This window comes from Lonchura striata, chromosome 4 (genome assembly GCF_046129695.1).
Source record: "Lonchura striata isolate bLonStr1 chromosome 4, bLonStr1.mat, whole genome shotgun sequence".
In the NCBI taxonomy this organism is placed as follows: Eukaryota; Metazoa; Chordata; class Aves; order Passeriformes; family Estrildidae; genus Lonchura; species Lonchura striata.
This window is the reverse complement of record NC_134606.1, coordinates 44299604-44311804: the sequence shown is the minus strand read 5'-3', so window position 1 is coordinate 44311804 and position 12201 is coordinate 44299604. Positions and strand designations below refer to the sequence as shown.

At 42.5% G+C, this 12201-nt stretch overlaps 1 protein-coding gene across 14 annotated transcripts in view; it reads left to right on the top strand.

The window, feature by feature from the left end:
* EPHA5 (EPH receptor A5) overlaps nt 1–12201 on the top strand; it is a 193491-nt gene that overhangs the window by 166540 nt on the left and 14750 nt on the right. For all 14 annotated transcript variants that reach the window (XM_021532611.2, XM_077782944.1, XM_077782945.1 and 11 more), the window contains 5 exons: nt 118–243; nt 1288–1473; nt 4993–5054; nt 5854–6063; nt 7858–8007. In XM_021532611.2, coding sequence (XP_021388286.1) covers nt 118–243; nt 1288–1473; nt 4993–5054; nt 5854–6063; nt 7858–8007 — 734 coding nt within the window. The remainder of the gene's footprint in view (nt 1–117; nt 244–1287; nt 1474–4992; nt 5055–5853; nt 6064–7857; nt 8008–12201) is intronic.

The following is a 12201-nucleotide window of genomic DNA, read 5'->3' as shown; positions in this document are numbered from 1 at the left end:
CTCATTTTCACCATAGAAATAAATTTCCAGCAGAGCAGAGTGCAGGGGACAGGAGTGTGTAATGCCCATTTTCCGTGATGTCATGTGCCATTAAATGTACTTAATTTGTGTTTGCAGTTAAGCTGCCTGGAGTGAGGACCTATGTTGACCCCCACACCTATGAGGACCCTAATCAAGCTGTCCACGAGTTTGCTAAGGAAATTGAAGCTTCGTGCATAACCATTGAAAGAGTTATCGGAGCTGGTATGGAGATGCATTTCATGACCCTTTGCAACAAGAAAGGATTGGCTTTCTTAACACGAGAGATCTGGGAAGGGCCATGAAATATTTGAACTGTTAGGTGCCCTGCAAGTGAAAGTGAGCATGTTCCAGCTGAAGCTTGGGACAGGACCTGTCATTGTCTGTGATTTTGAAATTCAGGAGCTGAATTGAAAATTCAGAAAATTCCAGGAAATGGTCCAGAAAATGGTCACAAATGGTCAGCTGAGCTATTTCAATGTATGCTAAGGGAAAATCATCACTTAAGTTTCATATTCTCTTTACCGTTTGAGCCTTCTTATCTCCCAACATTGTCAGTCTTGATGAAAAATTAAAAATAAGAGATCACCTGTGACATTAGGAAAGTACAAGCTAAAGTCCAAAGCTTTAAACTTCTTTGGTTAGAAGAAGAAGTTCCCATTTTGTTTCCAATAAAGCTGTTTGTTTAGACTTGTGTCCAACCTTAGGAGTATTTTCTATCCTCTGGAACTGTGGATTTGGATGTAATTTAGTGTTCACCAGAAAAAAATCCATTTAGGTTACTTTTTGGGGAAGGTAGTAATAAAATTGTAAAGAGTTTATACTGTATAAAAGTAAATGTTACTGTGAAAGGCTGACAGCTTTCCATCTATGTAACTTACCAAAGGAAGGTTAAGAAGCAAGTGGTTTGAGTTTTACAGCTATCCACAGAGGACAGTGGTGTAGGATATGACAGACTCTTTCTTATAGTAGACAAAACTATTAAATGAGAAAAAAAGCCCAGTGAACTATAAAGCATACCTCTTTAAGTAACTGGGGAAAGTTACACTTTTACTCAAAGTTTTCTTGTGCTTATTAATTATTTGGCTTGTGGTACAGTAGCTGTTTGAGATAGTCATCACTGCAATGTTCAGCAGTCCATATCTGCGAATGCAGGGCAGCCCTTTGTGCTTTTCATCAGCCAAGGCTGTGCTGCATCCTGTAGATACAGGTACCTCCTCTGCTCCCTCGATGTGGTGTGATCCAGTTCTTCCTCATTTTCTTCTGCAGGTGAATTTGGAGAAGTCTGCAGTGGGAGGCTGAAGCTGCAGGGAAAGCGTGAGTTTCCAGTGGCTATCAAAACCCTGAAGGTGGGCTACACAGAGAAACAGAGAAGAGATTTCTTGGGAGAAGCAAGCATCATGGGGCAGTTTGACCACCCCAACATCATCCACCTGGAAGGTGTAGTCACAAAAAGTAGGTACAACTTATTCTGGACTGCTCACTGTGAACTCTGGCTGTTGGAAGAGTTGGTTAAGGGAGAAAGACTTAAGTGATGCCTGTTCTGAATACACTTTTCATCATTTCTCCAAAAACAGTTTTCCTTTCCAGAAGCAGGGAAGAAGAACTGTAGGTGAAGATGTCAAGAATGTATAAAACCACAATTAAAACAAGCTCCCTCTGAGATCTCCTAGAGATGTCCCTGATAATAGTTGCCCATGGTGCTGGCATATGGGGATTGAGGGCATCCCAGCACGAGAGTTACTGAGGTCTGACTGCTCAGTTAGCAAAACAACCTGTAATTTTTCCAGCCCAGTTCTTCTCCAAATTACAGTATGCACTAAAGATAAGGGCAGGGAAAGGGACAGCAGGTCCAAATGTGCCCAGCACAAGGCTGTTGGTGCTGTGCTGAGCCCATGGAGAATGTGTAGAGTTGTTACTCGTCCATTTTAGAGCCTTGGAGGATCTACATTATTGGCATCAAGGATTATTTTGCTAACTAATTCTAAATTCTAAAATAAATAACTACTTCTTTAAGACGTATTTTAAGTGTAGAAGCACCAGCCTCACAGGTGTGAATGGCTGTCTGCCCTCTTACCTTTATGTTTGGCAATGTCAGAACTTGCTTAGCTGCTGCTGTTCCGATGGTGACATTCGGGGCCATGTGCTGCTCTCAGTTCCATTTGTCATTCCACAGAGAAAGTGTCTCCAACATCACTTCTTTTTCAGAGCTGCAGTAGAGAAGGTACAGAGGCTCCAGCTGTGTGTCCTTGTCATCTCCACAAAATCAATGCTGTTTTGTAATCAACAGCCTTTTCTTGCATTTTTCCTTGAAATTGCATTTCCTGAAACTTCTAAGGAAAAAATAATCAAAATTGATTTCTCCCAAAATTTTAATAAATACCAAAATCTCTCAAGGACACCCTATGTAAGAGCTCAAATTTCTAGCCCTGCAGGGATGTGGAATGTTGGGCAGGCAGCAAGTGATGATGATACGTCCATGAAAGCTGCTACTGGCATTGGCCTGAGTCCTTCTGGCTTCTGGGGCCTCAGGGGATGGTTGGAAATTCCACTTTTAGTGAGAATGTGCCTCCCCAGCAAGCTACCTTTATATAAAGTGTTTGTCTGTTCTGAAATCTGTGGAAATATGCTTCTAAATTGGACTTGGAGCAACTGGAGTTTGGATTCAGTAGGCACCCAGAGTTTCTCATTAGCTCAGTAAATATTTGTTTACTGCACTCAAAATTTTTTTTCAGCAGACATCTGTAACATCTTTATAGGTTTTTCCTTTTCTTTTACATGGACCAAAAGGACTTCTATGAATCTCTAGGTATTTAACTTCTTTTACTCTTCAGTATCTCACTCATTGGCCTTTTGTAGAATCAGATCTTTAGGGTAAAATGTCGTTGCTGCATCACAATTTACTTAGGAAGTAAATTAGGTTAAATTGAATTAGGCCATTTTTAATTCTTAATGAGAATATCATTGTATTTAACTAGTATAGTTCAAATGCACACCTTAGTTAATTTGGGCTAATCATGTTCACTGTCCTCTTGCAGACAAACCCTTTGCTATTTTCTGCTTTACAAAGGTAGTGACAGTTTTCATTTGCATCCCATTTGGTTGCACTGTTCAAATGTGTACATCACTGACATGAGTGCCATCCACATATATTTTATGACCATGTAATGTCAGCAGAAGGAAGCCCTGATGACACAGAGAATCAGCCCAGCACTTTGGAAGGGCTGATGTTTACTTTTAATTTGCTTTGTTGAAAGTTATCTATTTGTGTCCTTATTTCCATGCTCTTGGAGATGGGGTTAATTTATTCTATGATTGCTGCCAACCTGCAGAAGTCAGATAATGAAATGTAAGTGCCAGAAATCTTACTGTTTTTTCTCTGATGGTATCCAAAGGCAGGAGTCTGGAGGAGTTCCCCCAGGGTGGTGGCATAACAAGACTGCAACACTGCCTTGAAGTATCAGAGATAACAGACTCCATGCTACAGTTGGGTGTTTCGCTTTTAAAAACAAAACAAAAAAAAAAAATTAACATTTGAAATATCCCTGGAGTTTTCTTCCCTGTAAAGCCACTGATATGTTTGCCATCCAACAGCAATGGCCCCTGAGATCTCTGCTCCCTGCTATGTTCAGTCCATGCTGTGTATAGACAGATGGCTGTCATCCTTAAAGGTGGGGCCCACCTTTAATTTGGGATTCAGCAATATTTTTCATGGTCCCAAAGTGCATTTCTCATATCAAAAGTAATATTTTGGGCGAGTTTCAAGCTTAGGCAACAGCTGTGAGAGTAAAAGAATTGAAGCAGCACAGGTCCTTCATGCTGCAAAGGCAATGTTTGCACAGCAATAAGTATTTTGATTGACAAGTTCACATTTACCTGTGTTACGTACATAATTAAGCAGTAAATTAGGCAAAATAGTTAAGGAAATCAAAAATGGGAAGATTAAGATCTATCTAAAGAGTAGGACATATGCTGATTTTTAGTATTTACCTTCATGTGCATGTTATGACACATGGCAGCTCTCGTTGATCATTTCTATAAAAGACATTTATAATGCACTTTACAAATAACTGACAGCTCCTCTTTTGTCTGTGCTTTGTGCTAGCTAATGGAAATTGATTTAAATAAAAAATAATTTACATGTTCTTATAAGATTTCATTGAATTTACAAGGACTGGAGCACACCACATTAATTATTGCTATGCCATTGTGGCAAGCTAGCGAGAAATTAAATTTAAAAACTGAGCAAAAACTATATATAATTACCATTAAAATGACTCGGGCATGAAAATTAATCAAACAGATTTGGAAAAACATTATTATTCCTGTCAACAATAGGACAGCAGGTCTTTTGTTAAGAACTTTTACTTTGATTTCCGTTTGCACTCATTCCACACTTAATGAGCTTTTGTTCTGCAGTGTAAATATTCCTTCTCTTACTTCCAATGTGTTTACAAGGGTAGTCACATGGAATTACTTGAATTTCAAAGAATGCAATCCCATTCTTTCCTAGTCTGAGTTTTGGTGGCTACCAAGCCCAAGCTTCAGATCATCCTTGTTGCTCTTGTTGGGCTCCTGTTGTTACTTCAGGGTGTTGAAGCTTGAGGGAAGGTCCAAAGACTTTGCTGTGTCCAGTTTGGCCTCTGCAAGCTTTCAGCTTGTTGGTGGAGACAAGAACAAGGCTGCCTAGGTTCAGCTTGCAACATTCTTCTCAATAATCATCTAAACAGTCTGGGGCTTGGTACCCCACCCACAATATGGTATTAGTTTTTCATCCCCTCCTCCTCAATTTCCCTACTTCTCTATATATTCTGGGAACAACTCTTGTCATCCTGCTGGGACAGTGGTGTCTTGGTGTAGATTTACTGTTGCATGGCTGTATATCCAGATGCAGAGACGCTATTAAAAGACTTTTTTATTGCTTGTAGTTTTTAGATAAATTCCTAACAAAACTCATGCACTTTTTTATTTTAGGCAAACCAGTAATGATAGTGACTGAATACATGGAGAATGGCTCTCTGGATACATTTTTAAAGGTATTACTTAGATCCTTTTTCCAGGGGGACCTGGGGACTTGGTTAAGGTTTGAGTTCTTTGTAGATGGTTACTGTCAATGAAAATGTTTTCTGGGTGTTGGTGCTGTCCAGAGGCAGGAGTAGCTCAGTTGTCTCTTTGATTTGCGTTTACACAGCATCCTGAAGGACCTGGGGCATGCAGTGATAGAAAGAGGCAATAATAAATTGGAGGATATTACATTATTTTAGAAGGCAGTGGAAGGTATTAACTTAGCCTGCAAAATGTGGTGTGGCTCAGGAGCAGACCCATACTGCAGAATAGCAAACACCAGACTTGTCAGAGGTTTTCCATGAAATGTAATGCTAGAGGAGCAAGAGTGAGGGAAGTGGTTAGAAATGCAATGTGGCAGCATGGGGAAGAGCCCCTACCCCCTCAGGTGTTCATGAACCCCTAAAGGTAGGATTTCCATGCAACTTGGTGCCATTCAGTTGCCTGACTGAGAAACAGCCCAGACTGATGCCCTTATACACCTTATATATGTGTTCACTCCAGTCACAGTCTCTCTATCGGTCACCAGTAGATGCAGCTAGCTCCTTGATCTCAAGTTAAAAGAACTACATTTCCTTAGCTTTGTCTCTAGAGATCTTAATCTAAACAGTGAAACTTAGCAAAGCTTCATGGTCAGAGCATGAAAGTAATGAATTATTAATTTTCCTGGTTTCCTTCCTGGGAGACTTGCCTTTGCATTTTTATTCATGCACACACAATGCTGAGGGTGCAGAGGCTCTCAACTCATCAAAAGTCTCCTTCCTTTTGCAGAAGAATGATGGGCAGTTCACTGTCATCCAGCTGGTCGGGATGCTACGAGGCATCGCCTCAGGAATGAAGTACCTGTCTGACATGGGTTACGTGCACAGAGATCTGGCCGCCAGGAATATTCTGATCAACAGCAACTTGGTCTGCAAGGTGTCAGACTTTGGCCTCTCCAGAGTCCTGGAAGATGACCCCGAAGCAGCGTACACAACCAGGGTCAGTTATGGGGATACCAAACTTGATTGAGCTCAAGAGAAATGTATTTCTCGCCACGTTTTGGTGTTCAGGCTCTCTAGCAAAGAGTTTCTATGAATCCATAGCCTCTAAACTGCACAAGAGGGTTAGATCAGGTGATAACAGTTAATTGTCACCAGATTAATTTTGCAGATGCCTTTAATTTATACTGGGGATGGCCAAATAACACAGAGCTTAATAAATGAAGTTGAGTACACAAGTCAAATAGCAAACTTGGCAAAGTTGCCATGCTTCCAAGCTCTACTCTGTCCTCTTTGGTGGGAATACCAAAGGGAAGAAGGAACAATTGTTTTGCTCAAGTACTCATCCTGTGATGTAAGCCATGGTCTTCTGAACAATTTGACCCTTTTAAAACATTGTTAAGTGTGTAATGAATGCCCATTGTAAATAATGCACATTGCCCTCAGCATTACCTGGCTGAGAGTAATTTCTCCCAATCCAAGAAAGAGCTTTTTTCCAACATCAGTGCTCTGCCCCTGCTCTGCACACTTGGCACTGGCACTGGAGAGAGGGGATGGGAAGGACCCATCTTCAACAGCACACACTTGGAGAGAGCCTCCAATATTAATGGCAGTGATTGGCCTCCTTGGGCATGTTTTATTACTGTGTTGTTCCAAGGGTATTGTTATGTGGCTGGTGGGAGCTGTCTTGAGTCATGTTCCTTGTTCCTGTGGACATCTTGGAAAGGCCTTTCAGCTTTTGTCAGTCATGGCCCGGTGATGGGACTCAGTGCACAGCTGGACTGGCACTTCCCTGCAGGCTGAAGGGCTCTTGGCCAGCCCTGCTGTGGCTCCCATGTACTGCCAGGTGCTAATTGGCACTGCTGAGAATCTGGCCCTTCACTTAAGGCATGCACTGCTGAGCTTGTGAATAAGTAATTATGGGAAGAACAGACTTTTAAAAAGTTGCTTTGAAAATGTATTCCAAATCCTGTCTTTTTCCAGTAACAAACACTGTTAGGGGGCATTCAGGGAGACCTTCCAATATTTCGCTCAACATGTAGAGGAAGGGACTTCACAGCAAAATATTTTTTTGTGTAAATCAAGAGAGACAGCTCTTTAAACCCAATGAGAAAAGTATTCCTTAATCCGGACTCTCCTTTCCCTCCCCTTTCCGTTCTCAGAGCTGATCTGAAGTTTGATTTCTAAAATGATAGAAAGGAGAAAAGGAAACAGCAAAGCACATTTGACAGCTGTGGCATCATTTAGAGTCCCACAGCAGAGGCCAAGCAGGCTGGTCTTTGCACACACAGATTTCTGTGCCTGCTACACAGATCTCTCTGCAGGACCAGGACTGCATTTAAAAAAAAAATAAATAAAAAAGAAAGAAAGGGAATTACTTCCGCAGCAATTTGCATGAAGCCCTCATTAGATCAAAGTCTTCCTCAGCTTCAGAACTGTCTGTTCCTCCCCCGCTCGCTCTCAGAAATGGAGGAACTGTATTCCCTTACCAACCCGTGCAATATAATTGAGATGTTGATCCTATACATGTCCCAGCATTCTAACAACATTCAAACAACAAACCTTCAGGACAGCCAATTAGTAGGCAGCCTACAAATGCTTATGGGCTGAGATAATGTGGAAAGGGGCCCCATGCTGTCAAACAGATTTACTTTAAAATTCGATGTCTCTTTCCAGAGAGAAAATAACATCCCTTGGTGCTCTGAGAAGAGCTATTTTGACTTTTTTTCACATGTTCTCTGCCCTCCTCTGCAATCTATTTTTTGGGGTTTTTCTCCATTTCTTTTCCATTTAGGGAGGGAAGATCCCCATTCGATGGACAGCGCCTGAAGCGATTGCCTTCCGCAAATTCACATCTGCTAGCGACGTCTGGAGCTACGGCATTGTGATGTGGGAGGTGATGTCCTACGGCGAGAGGCCTTACTGGGAAATGACAAACCAAGATGTAAGCACGTGCCAGAGCTGCTGCGTGATGGGACTTTGAGGGCTCAGCACTCATTCTGCTATCAGAGAGGCAGAATGGGGCTAGAGGAAGAGAGCTGCTGTAAAAATGGCTTTGCTCCCCCATGCCAGATAGAAATTATCCTTCCCTTTGATGCTCTTTTTTTTTGCAGCAACCCAGAACAGGCTGTGTGCAGTGGGAAATGTGTCTGCACGGAGGCAAGCCTGCTTCCCCCCAGCAGACTGCTGGAGCTTCACTAATGCTGTTAGAGCTGGAGCCTGTCCCTCCTCTGTTTAATGACAAAGGCCTGCCAGGGGATAGAGCTGATAAACTGGCAGCATTTCAGTTGTGTGTTCAAACCCTTGCTGCCACGTAAAGCAGAAGCTCAAGAGAGTCGTGGTGAGGGCTTTGTTTCCCAGCAGAAAAGCTGGATGATTTGATCTAGTGACAGCAGTCCACAGAGTTACACCTTGGTTGTTCTTGCATTGCTAATCTCAAAAGAACAGTTTTGCTCCATTTGTGAACATCTTGTAAGTTTATGCTTGCACAAGCGCTCATTTATTTGTACAGTACCCTTTGGGTTGTGTCCCCTTGCTCCTGAGTTCCAGTGCCCCCTTGAGTCTCTGACCTCGAGGCCACCCTTTGAAGCATCTCCAAACAGTGAGATGCCTGGGAATACTCTCTCCCACCTGTCTGCAGCTCCAGTCCCAGCCTGGGTAAGGATCTTTTGATCCTGCTGCAGGGCTGCATTCTACCCTGAGCTCACCATCAATATCTATCCTTGTCTAAGGCTAAAAAAATTTAAGCCTGGAGTAGACAGATTTTCTAGGTCCCTCCTTCCATTTCACATCTCTGAGAACTAAGATTTGCAAAGGTCTCTGAGAATGCCAGCTAGTCATGAGGTCAGATTCACCAACGGGACAGCCCTGCTACCTGTGGAGATCCTACTGCTGGATGGGTTTCCTCTGGTCACAATACTTGGTATTCATCCTTTCTGCTTTTTTGATCAGTGTTCCTATTCCAGCAATTTTCTTCAATTTCACTGGCAGCAAGGGCTCTGGTTGAGCATTCTGCTCTCCCTGAGTTTTGTTAGCGTGCCTTTGCCATCAGTGGATGTTACTGCCTATCACGTTGAGCTGCTGTCTCATCTCACTTTGAGTCCAGGTGTGGAAATGAGTGGTACCTTTGAGATGGTCACGCTGTGCTTCTTGCCAGAGACCTGAATGCACTGTTTGGCATGAATGCCCCACTGCTCCTGCATTGCTGAGGCTGTCACATTTGCAGGAAGTTCAGTAAAGCAGCATGTACCTACACAGGAATTTATCTTAATCAAATACAGGGACTTGCTTCCACAGTCTGTGCAGAGAATGCAGCAGTTGAGAGCCAAGCTTTTTCGTTCACACTGAGCACTGTAACTATCTTTAATGCTGATGTACTGGCATAGCACAGATGTTGTTCAGTAAATGCCAGGCTAAGATTGAGGCTGGTGCCAGTGAGGTAATGATCTGTGGCCAGGGGAGTCCCTTGTCTGAATCATAACACTGTGAGCATCCACACTTTACAGAACTGTTCCAAACAGCCCAAATGCCTCTACGTTCTGTGGGGCACAGACTTACCTGGAGTGAAAGCAGAAAACAAAGAACTACTGAGATCTTCATGAGCATCATTTCCTGCTTAGGCTTTGCTTGTGTAACCTCTTTGTTACTTGCCTCTGCCCTTTGTGCAGATGGTAAGTGCCTGGATGGTGGTGGCACAGGAACTTAATTCAGTGCTGTGGCATATTTCTCATGCAATTCTTCCTCCTTCAGCTCCTGAAGGCCTTCTCTTCTTTCCTCCTCCGCTTGTATTGATAGAAGAGTCATGGTGTTAGATACTGCACTGGCTTTTGTGCAGAGAAAAAAGGGGTCACATAAATTTTGGACTCTATTGCACAAGAGCTTCTTGTTGTATGGCTTGTAATTAAAGCACATCATTTTCAAGCACAGCTGATGATGGGCAAAATTATTCTCACCCTGTTACAGATGGCTTGCTTTAAAGGAGGTGAAGTGCAACAGGGCAGAAAAGGTTTTAAGGCTGCAAATCACATTTTAAAGTCATGCTGGTTTCTGGATGGCCCTCTAAAAATATGCTTTGGCTTGACCACAAGATAAGGCTGTGATGCAGGAATTATTGAAAGGAATATTGTGGCCTGTGTTGCACAGGTTGATAAGCTAAATAATCATGGTGGTTGATTTTTAGTGTTTAGACTGGTGAATCTATGGAAACATCACTGAGCGTTGCTTTGATTTACTGGAATAGACTATCACAAACTGTCCTCTCCTAAACATCCAGCTCAGTCACCCCCATCCATAACTGAATCGTGCTTGCCCAGAAGAGGAAGAGAGACAAAAGTGCCTGCTTAGGTGAAAATTCTAAACCTTTTTAAAAAGTCTTAAAAAGCAGTACATGCCAATGAATGGAGCAGCAAATGTCCCATTTTCTTATTTTGTAATCACTGTGGTGGCTGCAAGTGACTTAGTCTTTGTTGTTTCGGGTTTTTTGCTCCTCTTACTGCTAGATGCCTGAAGGCACCTTCAGATGCAAGAGTATATTTCAGCATCCTAGCTTCTTGCAGTATTTTGATTCCATTTACATTGTATCACCAGGACGGATGACATCCTGTAAATTGAGTTAACGCTATTGATTGTGCTGTTACTGCCAGGAATATCCAGCACACATAACCCCACTGCAGATATAGTTCAGATATTCTGATCTGGTGCCAGATGGTCTGCTCCCTGTCTTGCTACTATTTTCTTTCTGCTACACTTGGAGGATGACCCATTATTGTTATAAATACAGACGTGGACCCAGCAAATAACATTCTCATGGCTGTGCCACACTGAAGCTTTTTCTTTATAGGGCAGCTGCAAATTTGGAATCAGGGACCAGCTGAAAAGCATGGTGTGAAGAACAGGGAGTATAAATAGCACACTGTGGTGGAGCTGGGGGCAACAGCCAGGCCATAGGAGAGATTGCCTTCCAAGTGCAGGTTGGGTGGAGAGTGGTGCAACTGCTCCACTGAAAGATGAAATCTCAGATGGGCACAAAAGGGCTGCCTGCACATGTTGTGGCCCAGATCTTCTGATACGCTTTTTACCTTTGGAGGAGATGGTGAAGACTCACCTAACTGTTTCTCTGCTATGAACGTCCTCAGAGAGTTTGAGGTTCCCACTGCTGCTGTTCAGTCAGCCTGGCTCATTCCTGCAACTCTTACACTTAACAAAGCTCTGTGATGGAGGACAATTTAAAAACAATCCATGCAGTGCTGAATTTTGAAGTCTTCTGAAATGCAGTGCTAGCCTGACACAGCTCATCCTGTACTACTAATCCAGCCACTAAAGACCAAGACAACAACTTCCATGCTAATCACTGAGCCTTCTTTTTCAACACAGGATGTTTTCAAATTGTGGAATGAATGAATGACATTTAAGGTAGTCTTTGGAGTGGACAGTGAAGCATGCTTGGTTTTCATGTGGTCATAGCAAATATCTGCTTCCAACACCTTTTCATTAAGGAATCTTGGTAGTGGAGGGTGTGAAGATGGGCTGCCATGACTCCCTTGGCACAGACACAGAGTATTGTGGCTTGAAACACGAGCTGCATTCTCCTGAAAATTGTAATGGTTCAAAATGGGAACTGCTGGGCTTAAAGCCCTGCCACAGATCTGCCCCAAATTGGGCAAAACAAGTTGCCTTCTTCAATTCTGCCCTCATTTATTAATTTCTGTCTTTCAAGAGGACAGGCAACACACATGCATATCACTTGTTTTAGATACAAAACTATAGATGGTTTGTATTTGAAATCAGTGCAACAACTCTCCTGGTTTTAATTTACATACTCTTGGGCTGACATTTTAAATTCCTGGCAGAAATGTGGCCACACTAAGAAACTACTAGACTCAGACAGTATTGAATGATATATGAGATGGTTGTTCTGCCTCTGCCTTGAATCCATCCATCAATTAGCATTCAAAGTCTCTTTTGAAATACAGTCAGACTTTTATTACTGTAATACAAATTTGTGGTCTAGCACATGCCTTTTCATTTAAAAAGAAGCCAACATCTGAATAAACAAAATCACTGTACTCCAAGAAGATGCCAGAAAGCCCCGTAGGCTCTTTTTCATGGATTTAGCATAGGCTCCAGAGTTTCCTGATAT